The 19,973-nt window shown below is 42.0% G+C and overlaps 4 protein-coding genes across 8 annotated transcripts; all 4 read left to right on the top strand.

Annotated features, from left to right (window-relative positions):
- Positions 1-1,523: 1,523 nt before the first annotated feature.
- Positions 1,524-7,795, top strand: LOC115739080 (peptidyl-prolyl cis-trans isomerase CYP21-4). 5 transcript variants are annotated; one of them, XM_030671956.2, is made up of 8 exons: positions 1,524-1,691; positions 2,444-2,645; positions 2,742-2,781; positions 2,902-2,952; positions 5,236-5,321; positions 6,859-6,993; positions 7,091-7,241; positions 7,341-7,795. In XM_030671956.2, the coding sequence occupies exons 2-8, from the start codon at positions 2,494-2,496 to the stop codon at positions 7,425-7,427; spliced, it is 702 nt and encodes a 233-aa protein (XP_030527816.1). In that variant the 5' UTR covers positions 1,524-1,691; positions 2,444-2,493; the 3' UTR covers positions 7,428-7,795. The 5 variants fall into 5 exon arrangements, with proteins under 5 accessions (XP_030527816.1, XP_048127177.1, XP_048127176.1 ...); XM_048271220.1 differs by having other exon boundaries at positions 2,312-2,645; XM_048271219.1 differs by having other exon boundaries at positions 2,306-2,645.
- A 1,358-nt stretch (positions 7,796-9,153) lies between these two features.
- LOC115739192 (UPF0481 protein At3g47200-like) lies at positions 9,154-11,412 on the top strand. The gene is made up of 2 exons (XM_030672191.2): positions 9,154-9,535; positions 9,988-11,412. Exon 2 carries the CDS (start codon positions 10,075-10,077, stop codon positions 11,371-11,373), a length of 1,299 nt encoding a protein of 432 aa, XP_030528051.1. The 5' UTR covers positions 9,154-9,535; positions 9,988-10,074; the 3' UTR covers positions 11,374-11,412.
- Positions 11,413-12,937: 1,525 nt separating this feature from the next.
- On the top strand, positions 12,938-14,952 carry LOC115739260 (universal stress protein PHOS32). Its single transcript, XM_030672263.2, has 4 exons — positions 12,938-13,277; positions 13,787-13,896; positions 14,003-14,121; positions 14,547-14,952. The coding sequence occupies exons 1-4, from the start codon at positions 13,100-13,102 to the stop codon at positions 14,632-14,634; spliced, it is 495 nt and encodes a 164-aa protein (XP_030528123.2). The 5' UTR covers positions 12,938-13,099; the 3' UTR covers positions 14,635-14,952.
- A 2,123-nt stretch (positions 14,953-17,075) lies between these two features.
- Positions 17,076-17,966, top strand: LOC115739225 (pectinesterase inhibitor 10-like). The gene has a single exon (XM_030672231.1). It carries the CDS (start codon positions 17,076-17,078, stop codon positions 17,964-17,966), a length of 891 nt encoding a protein of 296 aa, XP_030528091.1.
- Positions 17,967-19,973: the final 2,007 nt, after the last annotated feature.

The following is a 19,973-nucleotide window of genomic DNA, read 5'->3' as shown; positions in this document are numbered from 1 at the left end:
TAAAAAAAATAATCGCTTGGAATAGTTTGTCATCGAAAAATATTTTATTAATGATGATAGATTATCTCTAAACATATTTTTGTAGATGGTGAATTGTTTTTTTGTGTCTCATACGTTCATTTACCGTTCATTTTTGTAAGCAATACAAGTTATTGTTTTGAAGAAAATGATTTATAAATTGTTTATTTTTCGCGAAATAAACAAATATTTAATGAGTTTTTTGGACACCTACTGAAGTTACCTTGAACGGCAATTTGTTAAAAAGGTAAAAGAACAGGATATATGTTTTTGAGAGTTTATGAGGAGACTAATTAAGATGTGTATGTTCCCCCAAATGTTTCATGCATTGATAAAGTTGAAGTTATCATTTTTCATTCACTATTCAGGATTTTGTCATTTATTATAATTTTTTTTTGTAGAATTTGAAAAAGAAAACGGAAAAGTAAGATTCTTTTATGTAAATTTAGCCTTTTGATAGCTTATTAGTGATTTTCTTCTTTTCTATTTTATTTGTGATTTTATTGTTCTCTTTTTTATTTAGTTAGTGGGAATAAAACAATCGGAATGAGTTATAAATAGGGCCGATCATAATCGGCTTTACTGGAAAGGTTCAAAGTCGGTTTCCGATTTTAAATTTTTGGAACTGGCTATTACTAGCCCGACTCCTGATTTTGATTCGAGAATCTCTCGAGGAACCGACTTTACAAATCTAGTTTCAGTGTAAAACTGGATCGGCTAGATCGAATCTGAAACGCATCTAAAAGGGCCTAGTTTCTCTCTTCTAAACTTGCTGCCACCTCCTTCTCTCCCTCTTTTGTGGATGAATGAGAAATGAAATTACATAATTCATGTTATATGCAAACGTGTTTGGAATTTTTTAATTTTAATTTATTTTACGTGTTTGTTTTAGGAATTGTTGTTTTTGGCAAATGGATTATTTTATTATTGTTTTAACTTTCGTTTTGCTTGATTAAGAGATGAGCTGGACACTCCTATTGCTCTATATTTCTATTAATTTTCTATTGATATTTTAGTTCTCGCCATTTGGTTGTATCCTTGAATAAAAATTTTTCTTTATTTCCCATTCTTCAAATCTTCCAGTTATTTCGGTAAGATTTGGATATCGTCGAAGGGTTAACAATTGCAACAAAATAAAACTTAAAGAGGACTAATAGGTAATGATTAAAAGTTGGAGGACAAATACGCATTAAAGCCAAAATTCCGAGGAGTTCTGTGAAATTCCCCAACAGAAATAAAATAAAAAAGAAGAAGAAGGAGGAGGAAATAACGACCTCAAGTATATCGAATAATCCGCCAGCCGTAAAATAATAAAAGAGAGGGAGATATATCAAAATCCATCACAGCCGTCCGTTCCGTGCGATCTCCCGCAAGAGATCTCCACACTTCCATCCGCAGCCAGCCCAACGACCACGGCGTGACGAAAGAGCATCTGATGGTGGGGTCCATCATTTTTCCGTTGAACAAATCTTTAAAAAAAAAATAATAATAATAAAGGAAAATGGGAAAGGGAAGAAGGAGAAGAAAATCGCGAAACAGAGTCGTCTTCGAAGAACCGCTCACTTCCCACCTAATCTCTGATTTCTCCTGGCCGATCGAATCGACCTGATCATCTTCATCCCCAGTCTAAGCGAAGCGAGAGCCAGCGGCGGCTTGACTTCCTTCGACTGCAGGTAACGCCTTCGGCAGTCGCTTGTGCTGGATTCAGCGTGTTTTTTTTTTCCCGCGTCTCCTGATTGTGTGGAAGTCGATTGTTGGTGGAGGAATCGTCGGTTTCTTTTGGCTCGTCTTGAGGTGGAAAGTCCTCGGTTCCGAGTTTTTCCACCGATCCAGTTCGGAGTGCCGGCGGTTGGTTTGCGCGACAACGCGGGTCCGGTTCTGTGGTAGTTGAGTGGTCGCAGATCGATGTCCGTCGTGCTGCTCTTATTAGCTGCTTCCGTTTGTTAGCGCAGCTTTTAGTTGGTTTTGGATCTGGAGTAGGGAAGTTTGAAGAGGTTGGGACTGCGATTACTTGTTGAACTTTTTCTTTAGTTTTCTCGACTTAGTGATTTCTCGATCAAAGCGAACAGTTTCGGAGAATTGATGGTATTTGGGTTTGTGGATTAAGTGAACTCGCGGATTTTTGTTTGTCAAGTCATGTATGGATGATTAGGACGTAAATCCTCATGTTATGCAAAACCATCGTTGCTGCCTTATGCATAGACTCTATGGGTACGAAGTGTTGCGATGGTATATATTGAGTGAAGGTGCTTTTTGATTTCTCATGCCGAACTTGCAAAAAAATTAGTTCTAGGGTTTGTGGAAATCTGGACAAGTATGAACTGGAATTTGGCACCACCCCATACTGTTTGTGGACTGTTCCTGTGTTGTGAACTTGTTTATGCTTTTCCCTGCAATATAGTTAGTAGAATTTGGTGTCTCGCAGTCTTTGTCAACTGGCGCCGGGGTGAAGAGTTCGGTGGGAATTTGCATCAAATGGCGAGGATAAAACCCCAAACTCTACTTCTTCAGAGTAAAAAGAAGAAGAGCCCTTCTCGCATCAGTGTTCCTATGATGATTCTGTACTGCTTGTTCATTGGGTTGGTCGTTTTATCCTTGGTTGCTACATATAGGCACTGGTCAAGAAGGTAGGATTCTATTTGATGACTCAGTTTCCTAAAACGAGATTGTGTATAGGTTACTTGTTGCCCATTGCTGAGGTTAAACTGATGATTGTTTTGCAGGTCTGTGGAACAGACAGGCACTGGCTTATCAAATTTTGAGGTAATATTATCTTTTTTCAACTTTCTAACGAGTAATGATCTTGAAGTTAATGTTTGCAGTTTGCTGCTTTCGTATTGATATAATGAAATGTGTTTGATTTATTATAGTTTTGTATTTTAGGACACAGATGCTGCTGTAGATTCGAAGAAGTACGATCTTCCTGGTTATGCTGTAAGTTTCTTTTGTAATTCTTTGCATGACCATCTCATAGAACTTATGGCATATAGACAGGAAGAATTATCACACGAGATAAGCTTTCCACATCTTGTCATGACGACTGCTTCTCAACCTGGATGATTTCTCTATGGGGAAAGTTGGGATAGGAATCAATGTGTCCATTTCTTTGCACGGACATGCTCATAGAACTTATGGCATATAGACAGGAATAATTTTCACACAAGATAAGCTTTCCACATCTTGTCATGATGACTGCTTCTCAACCTGGATGATTTCTCTTTGGGGCGAGTTGAGATGCGGATCATTGTGTCCATTTCCACCATGCACCTCAAGAAGCTGGCTCACTAACTGCCCCATGCTTTGGTGGGGCACTCATGGAGCTTTTGTTAAAACCCCATCCCCACTCCACAGGAACAAATCATGCACAAGTCCTGCCCTACTTACCCTGCAACTGTGCTAATTTAACAGTGTAAACTGTACAAAACCGATGAATCTTGTACCTTTTATGTTAATGCTGAAGAGAAACATTACTCTATTATGAGGTGATGAGGGACTCTGTGGTTATATGTCGTTTGTGGAATATGGAGCGGAGGCAAACAATTGTTTATTAGTCAAGTTTATTAATAAATGAAAAGAAATCATATGTTGTTCAAGCAATGCAATAAGCTACTCCTTGTATGAACAGATCTCAAAAAGGAAGAAAGAATAAAGATACGTTGGATTGTATCCATACCAAGCCTCAGAGAGGGAGGGAGGGAGGGAGGGAGGGAGGGAGGTAGGGAGAGTCACACTTTTAAGCTAATAAGGTGAGATCTTTAACAACATATGAAGACACGAGTTCTCTAACCTCTTTGTGCATTTCCCTGAGCATGGGGCTCTTTTGTTTTGTGGAGTTTGCCACATAGGGGTGATCGGTTTCCAGTTCGGTCCGATTCCCCTCAAGAACCGGGAACCGGACTGGTGGTCCCGGTTCCCATTTTCCGGAACCAGACCGGACCGTCGGTCGGTTCCAGTTCCCGGTCGGTTCCAAGGAACCAATAACATTTTTGAGTCTATATTTGATTCTCAAATTGGTAAATCTTTCCGGCATATTCATTTTTCACAACATGCTCGATGGCCTCGGAAGATACGAGTCCAGGTGACTCAAATCTCATTGCAGCCAAGAATCTCAGAAACTTGAAAGAAAATTTGCTTTTCAAGCGAGGGTCTTGTGAGATATGGCCATGCGACACCCTTGCTTGGGTTGTGTGACCTCTGAAAGGGGTTGCTGGGGTTGAGCAGGGGTGGTGGCGTGGACTGTCGCTGTTGGGACTTGCGAGAGACGTGAAGACTGAAGAGGCAGGGGGCTGCGAAGTGCAAAAGAAAGAAGCAAATCCTAAACAATAAACATTATGGTTATATTTTTTTTTTTTAAATTCGACCGGTCCGGTCTGGGCGCTCCGGTGCAGTTCTATGTCTCTGGAACCGAGAACCAGACCGCTCGATAAACGGTTCCAATATTAAGAACCGGAAACCGGATTGGACTCATGTAGAACCGGGAACCGGACCACTAGTCCTGTCCGGTCTGGTCCGGGCGGTTCCCGGTTCGGGCTGTCCGATTTGCTCACCCCTATTGCCACATACCCTGCATGATGTCAACCTGTCCTGGTGTAACTGAGAAGATTAGTTGCGGTCACAAAGAGAGGGAGGGAGTGAGGGAGTCTCACACTTTTTAAGCTAATAAGGTGAGATCTTTAACAACATATGAAGACACGAGTTCTCTAACCTCTCTGTGTGTTTCCCTGAGCATGGGGCTGTCTTTTTTTTGTGGAGTTTGCCACAATAGCCTGTATGATGTCAACCTGTCCTGGTGTAAACGAAGAAGATTATTTTCTGTCACAGAGAGGGAGGGAGGGAGGGAGTGAGTCTCACACTTTTAAGCTAATAAGGTGAGATATTTAACAACTTATGAAGACACGAGTTCTCTAACCTCTCTGTGCGTTTCCCTGAGCATGGGGCTGTCTTGTTTTTGAGGAGTTTGCCACATACCCTGCATGATGTCAAACTGTCCTGGTGTAAATGGGAAAGATTAGTTGCGGCCCCTTAGTGGAGCATTACTGTACTTCATTTTAGTTGATGGTTTTAAGGATTTGATATTGAGCATAGTGGTGTTCTGAAACATGTGTCTCTGTTTCCGCATATTCCTGACTCTGTATGTGGTCCCTCCTGTCCCTCCTGCAAAATGCTAGAATTATTATCATTTTCTTAGTAATTAATTTTTTCCTATTTTCTGTGCAGATTTTGAATACATCAAAAGGTGAAATCATTGTGGAGCTTTTCAAGGATGGTGCCCCTGAGATTGTGGATAAATTCCTTGACTTGTGGTGAGTGTGTATTTGAATATTTAGTCATTCTTGGTGGTCAAGATCCCAGACCAAGTCTTTGCAGCTTAACTTAGACTTGGGAAGAACCCCATAAGTTCATTACTGCTCATCAGCTGATTTGATGGCTGATCCTGATTGATATTTTGTTCATGTGCTTTAACATCTCTCTCTTTTCTCCTACCACTTGAGTTTGTTCAGAGTGTGATATGGGTCGATTCAGCTGGTAATTTCACTTGTGGAAATAGTCGTTTAACTGGGGATTCAGTAGTTCTGGCCAAAATATTATGCTTTTGCTGCTGAATGCGTATGGTTCCTCTACTATAGGTTTTGCACTCTGTGATTGGATGACTATTTGGTCCTTGTGCACGGTTACTGCTGTATGAGAAGCTTCATTCCACAAGTGCTTTGGCACTTCACTTTGAAACATCAGTGAAAGTCCCAAAGCTGAATACAAAATTCTTTGATGAAAATTCCTTGTAAATCCTTTGGTGAATGTTCTTCACTTTCCATTTATTAGAATTACTGCCTGAGGAGAATGACAAAGGCAATATTATGGGATAAGTGTTCTGGAAGTTTTAAAACTTGTTACGAATGTGCAATTGTGTCGTCAAACTTTTAAAAAGTGTAATTAAGCCCCGAAACTTGTAAAATCGGTACAGGCGAATCCTTTCGTTAACTCTGTCCATTTAAACTAACAAAAAATGTTGACATGGCTTTTTTCATTATTTTCTCTCTTCTACGTGGCATTACTTAATAAAACTTGAAATATAAGACTAAAATGATGTTGTGTTGTCCTAAATCCTAATTTTTAACTAAAATCATAATTAAATTAGATAAGAAAATAAAAAAAGGTATGTTAGAAGAACACAAAAAGGAAAAAAAAGGGCAAGGGCAAGGGGGTTGGCCCTCGCTATTGCCGCCGCTTCGCCATATAGGGCCGGCGGGGGTTGCTAGGGCCTCAACGAGGGCCGACACATTTGGTCAAGGGCCACCTCACCTAGTTCCGGATGGAGGGCCGTGACCTTAGGTCAAGGTTGCTAGGCCCTCACCTACAAGTTGGCGAGGGTCGCCGTGACTGGCCCCTGTCGAGCCCCCACAAGCCCTTTCCGGCGACGGTGGGGCGGTGGGACCTCACCCTATATATATTTTTTCCTTTTTTGGGTTTTTTTAATTACCTTTTTTATTTTTTTTATCTAATTTAACTAAGGTTTTTGTTGAAAATTTTGGATTAAAACCATGTCGTTTTAGTGAGGTAATACCACATATAAGAGAGAAAATATTAAAAAAGCCACATCAACATTTTCCGTTAGCCTTACCCAAAAAAAAAACATTTTCCGTTAACCCGAATGGCCGGAGTTAATGGAAGGAGTCGATTGTACTAATTTGACAAGTTTTAGGACTTAATTGCACTTTCGTGACAAGTTTTGTAACTTTTGATGCACTTATCGCCAATATTATTTGACTCTAGCAATTTTTTTTAACCTATGTGCACTCTGATACTATACGCAGTAACAGCCTGAGACTTGGATTTTTGCAGTCAGAAAGGGCACTTCAGAGGCTTGCCTTTCCATCACGTGATTAAACATTATGTTATTCAAGGAGGGGATTCCCAAGGACTTGGAGCTGCAGAAGATTGGATTTCCAGAGGAAAGCTTCGTGGCAAGCTTATGAGGTATCTTGATATGATCTGAATCATCACTGTAAGGTCTATTTCCCTTTTGTTTTGCATTTTACATGATCACTTATGTTTTTCTCTTCTTAACGTGCAGTCCTAAGCATGAGGCTTTTGTGCTTGGTACTTCAAAAAGTAAGCAAGACAGCAAGAAATTTGCGTTTTTCATCACAACTGCTCCCATACCGGATTTGAATGACAAGCTTATTGTCTTTGGACGGGTAATCAAGGGACAAGATGTGGTACAGGTAATTTCACATCTTTGTTCAAGACTTAATTGTTTTATATTCCTATGGAGATACAACTGCGCAATTGGCCCATTAATTTTTTTTTTTAATTCCTGTCAGGAAATTGAAGAGGTGGATACAGATGAACGATATCGGCCCAAGTCTCATATAGTGATAATCGACGTAATTCTCAAACGTGAAATATGAAGCTCTAGCCAAGCTGGTGCCTTGTGTTGTTAACATGTGCTCCTCTTGAGATTTACTAACCGGGATACAAGTTTTCTGAGGCAGACCACATTTCTCAAGACAGTTGTTTTATCTTCTCCGACAGATTACTTGCATTGTTTCCGGGATCTTTTGGATTGGTAGCGCTTTTCCTTGTTCTTTTTGTTACTTTACAGGGTGGGGATGATTTGTGGTAGGGATTAGTTTCTCTTTTCAGTAAAAAGTACATGGAGCTTTGATTTGTGGAGGGTGCGGGAATGCAGAGTTAGGTTCAATATTACACGAACAAATATGCTGTTGCATCGTTTTGATTGTATTGTTATTATATTCTATGAAGTTGTTAGTTCTTTCTAGATTTGATTGTGAAACCACGGAATTTGTTTTGTCGCCTCTTTGCCGTATCAAACGAACAAATATGCTGCTGCATCTTTTTGCTTGTATTCTTCTTCTTCTTCTTCTTCTTCTTCTATGAAGTTATTAGTTCTTTGTAGATTTCATTGTGAAACCACGGAATTCTTATGTTGCCTCTTTGCTGTGGCAAATATCTAATTGAACCCCTGCTATGCAAATTTTATGTTTTTAAAGCGGACGGAATTCTTAAGCTCTTCGATGGAGTGAATTTGAAAGTGGGTGGAACTTGATTTTGGAAAGAATTATCAGGAACATGGATTAGCTCTTTCTTTTTTCTTTTTTTTTCAGTCAGAGGAACACAGATTAGTTCAGTTGCTTATAACTTAAATGTGTTTCGGTTCAACTCAGAGACTCTATTGTCCAAGTTCAGCCCAAACTCATATACGCGAGCTATTCTTTGCTACAAACTGCTTTCTAATGAGCCGTTCACAAACCATATTTCCTTACCACAAGAAAACTGTCCAAAACCTACAAGCACTTAAAAGTCACCCCTCTCCCAATCATGCAGCCACCACCAAACATCACAGTTGCAGCTGCCATTGGTCCACTCCTGCACGCTGCCAAAACCAAAACAACTATCCTCACTCTGTCTTGTGTATTCTCTCTCTTTCACCTATGGCCATTGAGTGTTGACAACCTCCGATATGAGGCCGGACACAAATGGCGCATAGAGAGAGAGAGAGAGAGAGAGAGAGAGAGGGGTAAGATGTGTGTGCTCCAACAGAACCTATTTCAATGTCTGATTTGATGGTCTTTTCCTGATGAACATGTTTTTCCTGTAGTTAGAACTACATTAGAATCCATGCTTATGAGCCCTTTCTATGTGAGAACAAGAAACACTCGCCCAACCTTTAGAGTCAAAGGTAATAGTAGATGTAGCATGCTAGTGAAGAAGCAAAGTACAATGGGTCCAGACATCACTCTTTTATAATATAATATCAGATTTTAAAGGTCTAATAATGATCTTACCAGATGAATATAGAAAAAAAAAAAATCTGATTCTTGAAAGGGAAGCTATCAGTTTCACATAGCTAGCTGGTTTTATCATTTGAAGGGGCAAAGCGTGTTCGATTCGACCCAGCTTATCTCTTTGGAAAGCATCTTACTTACCGAAAGGAGGCAAGTAACTGCGACTTCCTTCTGTCTGGTCACTGTGAGATGTTCTTGGCTTTGACAGCAAGCTGTGGTACAGCAATGGCATCGATTGCGGCCTTGAGACGTGCTAGCCGGCATATGTTCGTTTCTCACAACTGCAGTTACTCAAGTGGGATCCCATTCCTATTTCTACATGCTTTGCTTTAACAAATCAACGCATTAGTTCTTGAATTCTCCTTTAAGTAATCGGATACTTTTTGATTGAATAAAGTTACATTCTAGCTGCTTCTGAGAAACCTTTCGGAAGGGATTAGAGGCTCTACAATGAAAAGCTTCCTTCTCGTTTGTCTAAATCAACCTATTCAAGTTACCTTTGATTCCTACCCATCTTTGAACAGTATTTCACGGTTGTCTCGCATATATTCATCTCCTCGTTTTACCTCTATCCTGAAGCTTTTTCAGGACAGCAGTTCCTTGTGTTTCATGCAGGGCATAGCATGACATGTCCACCAGATCAGATCAGGCTGTTGTTTGGTGGATTATTTCAGCGAAGCGCCTCTGACTGTTTCTCTAGTTGATTTGAGGTAGTTGTGTCGTGGGTTTGAGTTTCAGATCAGGTGTTTAGCTTTTAGTTTCAAGCTCCAACATGTGAAGCATTTTCTGTTCGCTCTTATGCCATTTAATGATATCCATGATGTTAGTGAACTACTTGACTGTCATCTCGTGAAATTAGTCTTCTTGATTTTGTTTCTATTCATTTCATAATGGCGAGTGGCTGGTATTTTTTTTGGTCTTACTGTAACTTTCAATGCCGTAGCCTTGGTGCTTTGCTGCATTATGCCATTGCAGTTGAGGCTTCAGTAGATTTTTGGATTATGCAGTGGTTTTGAGAATTGATATGATTTGAAGTAACTATTCAAACCATTTCTTCCTCATACCGTAATCCAGAGTACTTAACCTAGCTAATGGTAGCATGTACCGATTTATTTGACATGCCTCGTTCGATCCTAACAGATGAGTATATTGGGTCCTGCAGACTCCAGTTGCTGAGAAGAACATAGAGCTCAAATCAAAACCATGTGGAAATAGCTTCTCCGGCGAATGATCGAAGTAGCTTAATCAAATGCAGGCTCCGTCAGTGGCCCGAGACCATGTTTCGGTCCACATTCATCCCGTTGAAGATGAACTCGTGTCTTCCATTCAGGAAAAGATGGAGGGAGCTTCATCCTCAATCGATATCTGCAGAGTGCCTGAGCGACTGCACGGGCAAAATAGGGGGCACTACTTCCCGGAATTGGTCTCTGTCGGACCTTACCACCGAGGTGAATCGACTCTCAAGGATATGGAGAATCATAAGTGGCGCTACTTATTTACACTCCTAAACCGAAAGCCCGACATAGGATTGACCTTGGACAAGTGTGTGAAATCGCTGCGAGAGTTGGAGAACCGAGCTCGTCGGTCCTATGAAGGAGATCTCGGCCTCTGCAGCAACGACTTCATTGAAATGATGCTTGTCGATGGGTGTTTCATCCTCGAACTCTTCATTAAGTGCTCGAACAGGAGGCTCCGGCGTAGGAATGATCCTCTCTTTTGCACTCCCGGGAAGCTCTATAACTTGAGGTGCGATCTGGTGCTGCTGGAGAATCAGATTCCTCTGTTCATCCTTCAGCGATTGTTTCAGATCGTGCCGATTCCGAAACAGTGCACACATTCTCTGTTCGATCTTGCCTTTAGGTTCTTCAAGAGTTTCATCCCCGGAGAACCGGAATATCTCCAAGAAAAGCTCAACGAAGAAGCTCATCATTTGCTCGACTTGATCCACAACTGTTTGACACCAGCAAATTACACAAAGAAAGATGAACCGGCACGAAAAGTTCTGAATCAGTGCGCAGTGGAACTTCAAGCTGCCGGAATCAAGTTCAAAAGATCGGTGACTAGAAGTGTGTTAGACGTCGAATTCAGTAAAGGTGTCCTCCATGTCCCAGCTCTGAGAATCAACCAGAGAACGGAGACCCTTTTCAGGAACCTTATCGCCCTCGAGCAAGGTCGGTGCGTCGACGCTCAGTGCGTGACTTCTTATGCTTATCTCATTCACAAACTAATGTCCTCGGAGAAGGACGAGAAGCTGTTCCGCAAACGCCATATAGTATCAAACTACTTGAACAACGACACGAAGGTTGTCAAACTGTTTGGCGATCTGTGCAAGGATGTGAGCTTAGAGGATTTCCACTACGAAGAACTCTGCGTACAGATGAACGACTACATCAACAGGAAAAATCGCAGGACATTGCAGCGCGACCAGAAGACCGATCAACAAGCAAGCAAACTGCGCACACTCGTCGTCGTGGCGATCATCATCCTGATCATGGTATTCATCGGGACGCTGTTCTCTGCATTGTCGTTCATCTTCCACCATAACTAGCACACCGTGGACGCGAATAAATCGCTTTATCGTCGCATTATGTTAGCTGCTCTTTCGTTTTATCGGATCAAGTTTCTGTTGCTTCGTGCACAAGTAAAGTGTCGGAGCGAATTTTCTACATCTGTGTCTGAAAATTTCATGATCAGAACGTCGATCAAAATAAGCGGCGAACAACGTCGTCGCGAGTTCATTGTCGACTTGTTCTGCAGAAATTTCCGCTGAAGCAATCATCCTTCAGTGGACTCAAATGTTGTTCAACTCTTTTTAGTCTTATCATATATTGAAATTACGGCCAGTTGACTTGGAGATTGTCTTTCAGATGTCTTTTTTGCATTTTCCAGTGAGCAATTCAAGGTGGGGTAGCCGTAGTCAAAAGTCAACATCATGAGCTTGGGCCCAAAATTTAATTCTTTCCATTTAATACAACATAGTCCCATGTGATCCTAAAATAAATAAAAAATTGCACTTGTAGATACGGGCGTGCATGGCAACACTTTTACTTGAAAAATTAAATTCTAATCAAAAATTGATTTTTCTACTTCTGCTTCGAAAATTGATTTTTGATCAGAGAAAAACGTTTGATAAAAAGGATAAAATTTCTACTTTTAGAATAGAAATTCGTTTGATAACAAATGAAAATTTCTACTTCAGAAATATTATTAACACAAAATCTACTATAAAAGATTATTGATCATAATCTAAGATGCATGTTATTCAAGAAATATGAAATGCTAATGCTGACGGATTTACGATGCAAATGAGGATCAATTTTATAATGAAAATTATATTAATGAATACGATGGTTGGGCTCATATATCCACACTAAAAATACGAGTAGTTTTGATGCTTCCTCGCTTGTGCTTACGGATGTCAAACAGGTGGGACGAGTCGGGTTTTGAATATGGTCCGATCCATATTAACCAATTTGATCCATTTTGACTCATTTTTCATAAAGTACAAATTTAATGACTCATACTTGACCTAATCCATACTCAACTAAACTCGTATTGCTTAATATTTATATATTTAATCAAATCATAGGTTATTTATTATTTTTTTTTTTATAAATTATTAAAAAAATAATATTGCTAAAATACTGTCACGCAATTGAAATTATTTAATTTTTTAAAATTTTTTTAAAGAAATAGGATGAAAATATCAACTTCCCTTCTAGAGAAGGACTAGGAAATAAATTTGAATAGTGGAGGGGCATCAGAGCTAATGGAAAAGAAAAACTCTAGCCCAAGTGGGGGGGAACACCACCTGGGCCCCACTTCACACGCAATGAACGGAGGTCACCTTCCGACAAAGCATACAGAGCACAGGACACTGCTCGGTCGTGTCGTAATGCTCATAATTTCAATCCCCCCGAGGGGGGAGTTATCCCCTACATCTCATACGCACATACACCCTTGTCTTCCCACCGTCAGATCCCCTGACCATAGATATTCCCCCTTCACCTTACCATCATCACCATCAGGAATCCCAGGAGTTGATAGGGCGGGGCACATCGCATCACCCCCTGTAGAAACGGTGCATCCCCTCCGAAAGCGCCTTCCTTTCGGTCGAGAGAGGCTCTTTTATTCTCTTGATCAGTTCCTCCCTCCGCCACTCGAATTAGCCTTTGCTGACCGACCCCCAGGAAACCAGAAGGAGAAAAATCTAAGAACTGAGGTTTGGTTGAGTTTGTTCGATCCAGAGAGCGAGAGAGAGAGAGAGAGAGGAGATGGAAGGGCACAGGAGAATTGGGGTGGCAGTGGACTTCTCGCCATGCAGCAAGAAGGCGTTGAAGTGGGCGGTGGACAACGTCGTCCGCGCCGGCGATCACCTGATCCTCATCACCGTCTGCCCCGGGGGCAACTACGAGGAAGGCGAGATGCAGCTCTGGGAAGCCACCGGCTCTCGTAATACAATCATCTCTCTCTCTCTCTGTATGCGCGTGCGTGTTTGGGAATCGGTGACTAGAGATCACAGTTGACAGGGTGTTGATCATTGTGATGAATTCCAGTTTTGCGATTTCTTGCCCCTTCAGCTAGAACAGATAATTTTGAAAGAAGTGAGACAGAAGATGGATTAGATAGAGATCATTTATGAAAATACACTCTGGTTTTGTTCATCGTGGGTTTTTCGTTTTTACCCTTTTTAGTTTTTTTTTGGTTCTCTTTTTCTTCCTAGCAATAGGTCCTGGCTTTTTGTTCTGAAGTTCCTTTCCTGGTCAGTGAATGATTGTTTCATGTGTTCTCGGCTGTGACATCTTGATTTCATGGGAGATTAATTTAGTTAACCTGGAATGGACCCTTTAAAAATGGAATCTTTATCTTGAGAAATGATCTGTTTGTTTCTTGAATCTATCATCTTTTGAATTAGTTTAGTTCATTGATCTCCATTCGTTTTTGTGTTTTTTTCTGGGCAGCTCTTATCCCTCTGATTGAGTTCTCTGATCCCATCATCATGAGGAAATATGGGGTGAAGCCCGATCCGGAGACGATTGACATCGTCGGCACTCTCGCTGCGCAGAAGGAGGTAAGTTCTGAATCTGGATTTACAATCCGACCTTGCATTTTTGCACGAGCTGTATATCTGTCTCATAGAAAGAGGCAGATGATTGATTCGATGTGTATTTGTGCAGGTTGTGGTGGTTATGAAGATCTACTGGGGAGATGCTCACGAGAAGATATGCGAAGCGATCGACAAAATCCCCCTGAGCTGCATCATAATCGGAAACAGGGGCCTCGGCAAGCTGAAGAGGTAACAAAAAATTGCACCCAACTCTGGCCCCTTGTTGCAGTTGAATATGCATTGGCATGTGCACAGATGTGTACTACGATTAAAATGGTTTGCTCTGTTTGCGAGCGAGGAATAGAAACTAGTGTTTCTTGTGGAATCTAGTGCAGGTTTCGTTAATTGTTATTTTACCGGCTTGCTCTGTTTGCTAACACAATTCGATCATAGTCAAGATTAAACATTTACTATCTAACCTCGTTCTTGTAGAACAAGAGAGAGTTCTCCCGAGAAGTGCTATTTTTTCTTGATTTGCCCTTAAGGAGGATTGTTTCAATGGGAAGATGTAGCTAAGTGGCCTCAAGATGATTGTGCAATTGAGATGCTTCTCTTCCTCTCTTCAAATGTTTTGCACGAAAGACCGATGCAGCTTGTCTGTTGTATTGGTGCAGGGTCATACTGGGGAGCGTGAGCAACTATGTCGTGAACAACGGGTCTTGCCCTGTGACCGTCGTGAAGAGCGGAGAATACGAGACCTAATCGGTTCGCGTACTCTTCTCGTGTTTTGATCAAGAAATAAGTTCACCTGCATTCTCTAGCTGGTCAGGTTACCCGTCCTCGGGTATATAGGAACCATGGAAAGTAAAGTTTTTGCTGTTGTGATGCTGCGGCGAAGTTGTGTATGAATTTCATGGTTGGGTGTATATGTCTGTTCTTCAGTTTCTGCAAAGTAAAGACCCAAAAAATTTGATCTTGGACCCCTTTGGTGTGTATGTCTGTTCTTCAGATTTTCTTGCTTTTGGTATTGAAAGATGCATGCCATGTGCACAAATATTGGCCAATACAATTGAGACTTGATCGTGAGCCCCGCAGGAATTTGCTAGCTCCGGTGAGACCGAAAATGTATGTGGACTAGAAGCCGGCTTGCGCGACAAGCTATCGACAAACTCGTGACTATGTCTAGATCTTTCATAGCAAATATGCGATTTTGTAAGACGAGATAGTAGAACAAATTGAAGGAGAGATGCTGATCATTCAGATATTATCAAGTAAGTCCAGATACCATCAAGCATTTATGATATTATGATGGTGAATCTCCGGATAAATTTGTTAAAGCAAATTTTGAGGTCATACATGAAGAAGGAATAAATTTAATGGTCGGAGATACATGAAGCTTTTTTTTTCTCTAAAGTGCTAATCAGTTGTCAAATTGTGTATGATATATCAGCTTTTCAGCGAGCCTTGAAGTTATTTATTAATGTGAAGTTGAGGTATTATCTAATTTGTTGAAAAGGCGGTCCTGGAAATTTGTTTGAATCAAGTTCCTTTCTGTAAGAATGATTTTGGCAAATTAGCCATTTCAATCTTGGAGATGAAGCAATGACAAAATTTGAGGACCAATCTTCAACATTTCGGGGAGAATGATGCGGGATCATTGTGTTTTGTTGATCGATTCAAGTTGAAGATGCCGGTTGTGCAAAAGAGTTATCGATTTGATGGACAAGATAACGATTCTCTATGTATTAGTTCCTCCATAAATAAAGGCGAATTCTCAATTGTAAGGTAAAGTGAATGTATATGAACAATATATGAGATTTGCCTCTATGTGAGTAAATATTTATCTCAATTTATGTATTCTTGGAAGGTGGATTCTTTCTTGGCGGTGAGCCAAGAAGCGTTGTATTCTCAGCTGATGGTTTTCTTGTAGGCCCTGGTGGTGAGCTCCTCCTATCCCAAAATCTTGTATACTTGGTGGGTGATTTGTCTAGTCAGCCTTGGTGGTGAATTTCGGCAATCCTGATCTTGATCCTCGATTGGTGGCGCGTCCTATATGCTTTGGTAGTGATCATAATTTTTGTCGCATTTGCATTCATCTATTGATATCCATCCCATATATTTTAAACTACCCATACTTTCCTTCGATATTTACTCAAAACATCGTTTGCCCATCCCATGCACCACATCAGTTCCTATCTTAAAATGGACAATCTCGGTACGAGTTTGGTTGCATGTAAAAGGTTGATTTTTTTTTTTTTGGGGTCAAAATAACATTTTACTTCATTCCACTTTCTTGGGATAGAAAAGAAACATTGCAGTTCAATTGAAAACCAAAATAAATTCCAAATAAACAAGTTTCATGTAACGAGAGAAATCATCAAAACAAGGTTACGAGTCACGCACTCAAAAAGCATCTTTATGATTTCTTCACACCATAATAGGTGTCTGAATACCGAATCCGCTTTCGGTAACGAGTACAAATCGAGAACTCCATCTGTTACTAAGGCTTTGCCTTTCAACGGTGTGCCCCTAGGTTTGACATTCCTAATACCATCATCGAGTAGAGTAAAAAAGTTTTTTTTTTTTATCGAAAAGTAAAAAAAATTGACCGAGCATAGATTTGACGCCCGTGAGAGCGAAAACTTCATGAAGCTCCGTTGATCTCCTTCGAAATTGGACTTGTTCACCAATGAAATCCGAAAAGAAAGAAAAACCGAACACATGCACGCAAAAAACCTCAAATCTAAACTAGATCGGGTAAAAATCTCCTCAAAAATTTGAGAGATAAAAGCTTCCAGATCTATATTAAATCGGAAAAGAAAAATTTCCAAATGGGAAAAAAAAAAAAGAAAATGAAATAGAAATTAAAAGTAACCTAAGAAAAGGGGGAGATGAGGGAGAGATCGAGCTCAAACCCTCCGCCTCCATGGATATTGAAGAAGAAAGTGTGTGAAGGAGAGAGAGAACGGAGAGAAGACATGGGTTAATTTTAGTAGGTATATTCTTGGACTAATGTACACAAGCTGAGTAAATGAGACACCATAGTTAGTCTCCGAGAAACGAGGCTGAAATGTCTCAAAAACCTGAGAATGATACATGCCTCCTCGTCCTGTATTAATGCTCAGCTACTTCTTTAGGAGGATCAAAAGAGAAATTTTAATCCCTTTTGCTTGCCACTTTTTGTTTTTATCCTAATCCCTACAATGGAGAGCAAGAACGTTAGAACCCTTCTCACATTGTCCTTCTTCTCTTTCGTTTTCCTCGGCCCCGCCGTGGCAATCTGCGTCCCTCGCAACGCCACTTCTGTCGGACCGTCGCCGTCTCCCGGCTCTCCTCCGAACTCCAACGCCTCCCCACCCCACAGACCTTCTCCATCGCCAGAGGCGATGCCTCCTCCACCTTCCATGGCCGCTCCTCCACAAAGGTCACAGGTTGAGCCGTCTGTGTCGCCGTCTCCCGACTCTCCTGCGGACTCCATCGCCTCCCCGTCTCACAAGCTGTCTCCATCGCCGGAATCAGTTCCTCCTCCACCCTCCACAGCGGCTTTTTCACAAAGCTTACTGGCCGTAGACGCCAATCCTCCGCCAACCAATTTAGAGGCCAGTGCCATGCTTAGGGGCAGCCTCGTGCAGGCCGGAGCGGCCAACCTCGCGGTTAAAAAGGTGTGTGACGCGACCGATTACCCCGCCCTCTGCATCTCCACCCTCGCCCCATTTCTGGCCGGGAGGGCGCTGCTGGCGGAGCCCATCGTGCTGCTCCACGCGGCCATCAAGGCGGCGACCGCAGAGACCAAGCTCGTGATGGCGGTGCTAGGGAGACTCATCGAGACATCGCACGCGGACACTCGGACAGTGATGAGCCTCAAGGACTGCCACGACAACTACAGCGACGCGCTGGACAACTTCCAGGCCGCGACGGACGCAATCGCAAACCGGGACATAGGGACCATAAACAGCATGCTGAGCGCGGCGGTGACGGACTACGGGACTTGCGACGACGAGTTCAAGGATGGGAGCTCGCCGATGGCCGGCCACGATAGCAAGCTCAGCCATATGGCTGATAATTGCCTGGCCATCGCTTCCTTGATCAAATGAGTTGAGTTGTTGTGTGCCTTTTGAGATGTCCTGTAATATAATATCCAAAATGCCACTAAAGTTAAAGAAAATTTTTATATTCTTTGAAATAGGATAATGTGTATTAGGAATAAGAAGTAATTATGTAATGAACTAGCATGCTAATCGGTTCTTTCATGTACGAGAAATTGTTACAAGTGTTTTATAGTTTTGTACAGGAAAATTGTATTTATGGTGTAATTGGGTGATCGATTAAAATTAATTTTCTTCCAAGTTCTTTGAGATGAACGTGTATGTCTTTTCCGTCCAAAATTTAGGTTCCAAACGGCGCAATTACAGATTCTTTTCACGAGTATGAACAGTGTGCTCCAACAATTATCGATGTGCGAACAAGTGAGGGCCACGCGAGAAAGACTAGGCATTTGAGGATATCCTTGGCCACAAGCGAGGGCCGACGAACTTCACCGGTCAAAGGCGAGCCTCGCCTATGGCCGATGCTGGCCCTTGCTGGCCATAGCCTTCATCTAGGTGTGCGGCAGAAGGAAGAGAGGAGGGAAAATTATCAAAAAAAGTCTTTAACCTATTGCAATTGTACCAATTTAATCATAAACCTCTTTTTTTTCCCCTTACCGATTTAGTCCTAAACCTTTTACAATTTTGCCATTTCAATCCATTCAGCGAATTTTGGCCAATTAGCGTCGACGTGGACGTCGACCGGCCGGCACCCAAATATTTTAATATTTTTTTAAATTATTATTATTTATTTATTTATTTTCCTTTCCTCTCCCCTCCCCTCCCCACCTCCAGCCGATCGCCATAGTCCGACGACCAGCCCGAGGCGCGGTTGGAGAGGTCGAGCCTCGCTAGACCATGGCGAGGCTCGACCTCGCCATCGCCGGCCTTGCCATGGTTGAGCGAGGCTTGGCCTCAGAAGCCCGGATCTAGGCCTGGCGAGGTCGAGCCCCGCCATGGCCGGGCGAGGCTCAACCTCGCAAGCCTAGATTTGGGCCGACCTCGCTCGGATCTAGGTTTAAGAAGTTGAGCCTCACCCGGCCATGGGGGGGCTCGACCTCACCGTCGCTGCCTCGCCCGGTGATAGCAAGGTCGAGCCCCACCATGGCAAGGTAAGGGTCGGCCACACCTCTAGCCGGTTGTCTAACTTTGGCAATCGGCTAGAGGTGGGGAGGGGAGATGGAATAAAAAAAAGAAAAAACATAAAAATTATGAAAAAAATCATTAAAAAATTCAAAAAAAAATATTGAAATATTTGGTCGCTAGCCAATCGGTATCCACGTCAGCACCGGCGGGAAAAAATTCATCGGATGAATTGAAATGAAAAGATTGCAAAAGGTTTAGGATTGAATTGGCACAATTGCAAAAGGTTTAGGATCGAATTGGCACAATTGCAATAGGTTTAGCAATGTTTTGATAATTTTTCTGAAGAGAGGAAAATAGGAAAAAGAAAGAAAAGAATAGGAAAAAAAAAGTAAAAATTTCATAAAATTTTATAAGAAAATTTCAAACGGCATGTTCCATCCATGTAGCTGCCGTTTGTGTCATGTAAGATAGCTAGAGAGGGGTTTTTTTTTTCTAATTTAATTTTTTTAAAAAAATATTTACAAAATTAATTTTTAAAAATAAATAATTACTAAATTGGGTCTCGCTCGACAATACAATTGCTGAGCGAGGGCTGGAGGGCCCACCCCCCAGCCCCTTGCTCGACAAACCCGGCCCAGCTGCCGAGAGGGAGGCGGGGGGCCCGCTCGCCCTTCTTCGCTCGGCGGTTCAACTGTCGAGTGAAGGGGGGGCCGTGCCCTCGGTTTTTTTTGGGGGGACGGGGTCTCCCCCCCCGCCCTCGTGTGGTATGTAGGGGAAAGGGGGATCTCTTCGCTCGGCAATTGAACTGCCGAACGAGAGTGGGGGCTCCTCACATTTTGCGCACTGCGGCGTCGAGCACCGCAGGCGTGCAAATGCTATAGTTTTTACGCCTGCCCCCTCTTTCCTTTTTTAAAATTTGATCTCCCTCCT

The sequence above is a fragment of the Rhodamnia argentea genome, chromosome 10 (assembly GCF_020921035.1).
Source record: "Rhodamnia argentea isolate NSW1041297 chromosome 10, ASM2092103v1, whole genome shotgun sequence".
In the NCBI taxonomy this organism is placed as follows: domain Eukaryota; kingdom Viridiplantae; phylum Streptophyta; class Magnoliopsida; order Myrtales; family Myrtaceae; genus Rhodamnia; species Rhodamnia argentea.
Note: the sequence above shows the minus strand (reverse complement) of the source record. Positions and strands in the feature narration are given on the sequence as shown.

What these genes read in the sequence shown, in the direction of transcription:
- LOC115739080 (XM_048271220.1), top strand. Translation starts at nt 2,335, where the DNA reads ATGAACTGGAATTTGGCACCACCCCATACTGTTTGTGGACTGTTCCTG. An exon ending in ACGATCTTCCTGGTTATGCT is followed by an intron (nt 2,953 to 5,235) that starts GTAAGTTTCTTT and finishes TTTTCTGTGCAG; the next exon opens with ATTTTGAATACATCAAAAGG. An exon ending in GATAAATTCCTTGACTTGTG is followed by an intron (nt 5,322 to 6,858) that starts GTGAGTGTGTAT and finishes GGATTTTTGCAG; the next exon opens with TCAGAAAGGGCACTTCAGAG.
- LOC115739192 (XM_030672191.2), top strand. Translation starts at nt 10,075, where the DNA reads ATGCAGGCTCCGTCAGTGGCCCGAGACCATGTTTCGGTCCACATTCAT.
- LOC115739260 (XM_030672263.2), top strand. Translation starts at nt 13,100, where the DNA reads ATGGAAGGGCACAGGAGAATTGGGGTGGCAGTGGACTTCTCGCCATGC. An exon ending in CTGGGAAGCCACCGGCTCTC is followed by an intron (nt 13,278 to 13,786) that starts GTAATACAATCA and finishes TTTTCTGGGCAG; the next exon opens with CTCTTATCCCTCTGATTGAG. An exon ending in CTCTCGCTGCGCAGAAGGAG is followed by an intron (nt 13,897 to 14,002) that starts GTAAGTTCTGAA and finishes GTATTTGTGCAG; the next exon opens with GTTGTGGTGGTTATGAAGAT.
- LOC115739225 (XM_030672231.1), top strand. Translation starts at nt 17,076, where the DNA reads ATGGAGAGCAAGAACGTTAGAACCCTTCTCACATTGTCCTTCTTCTCT.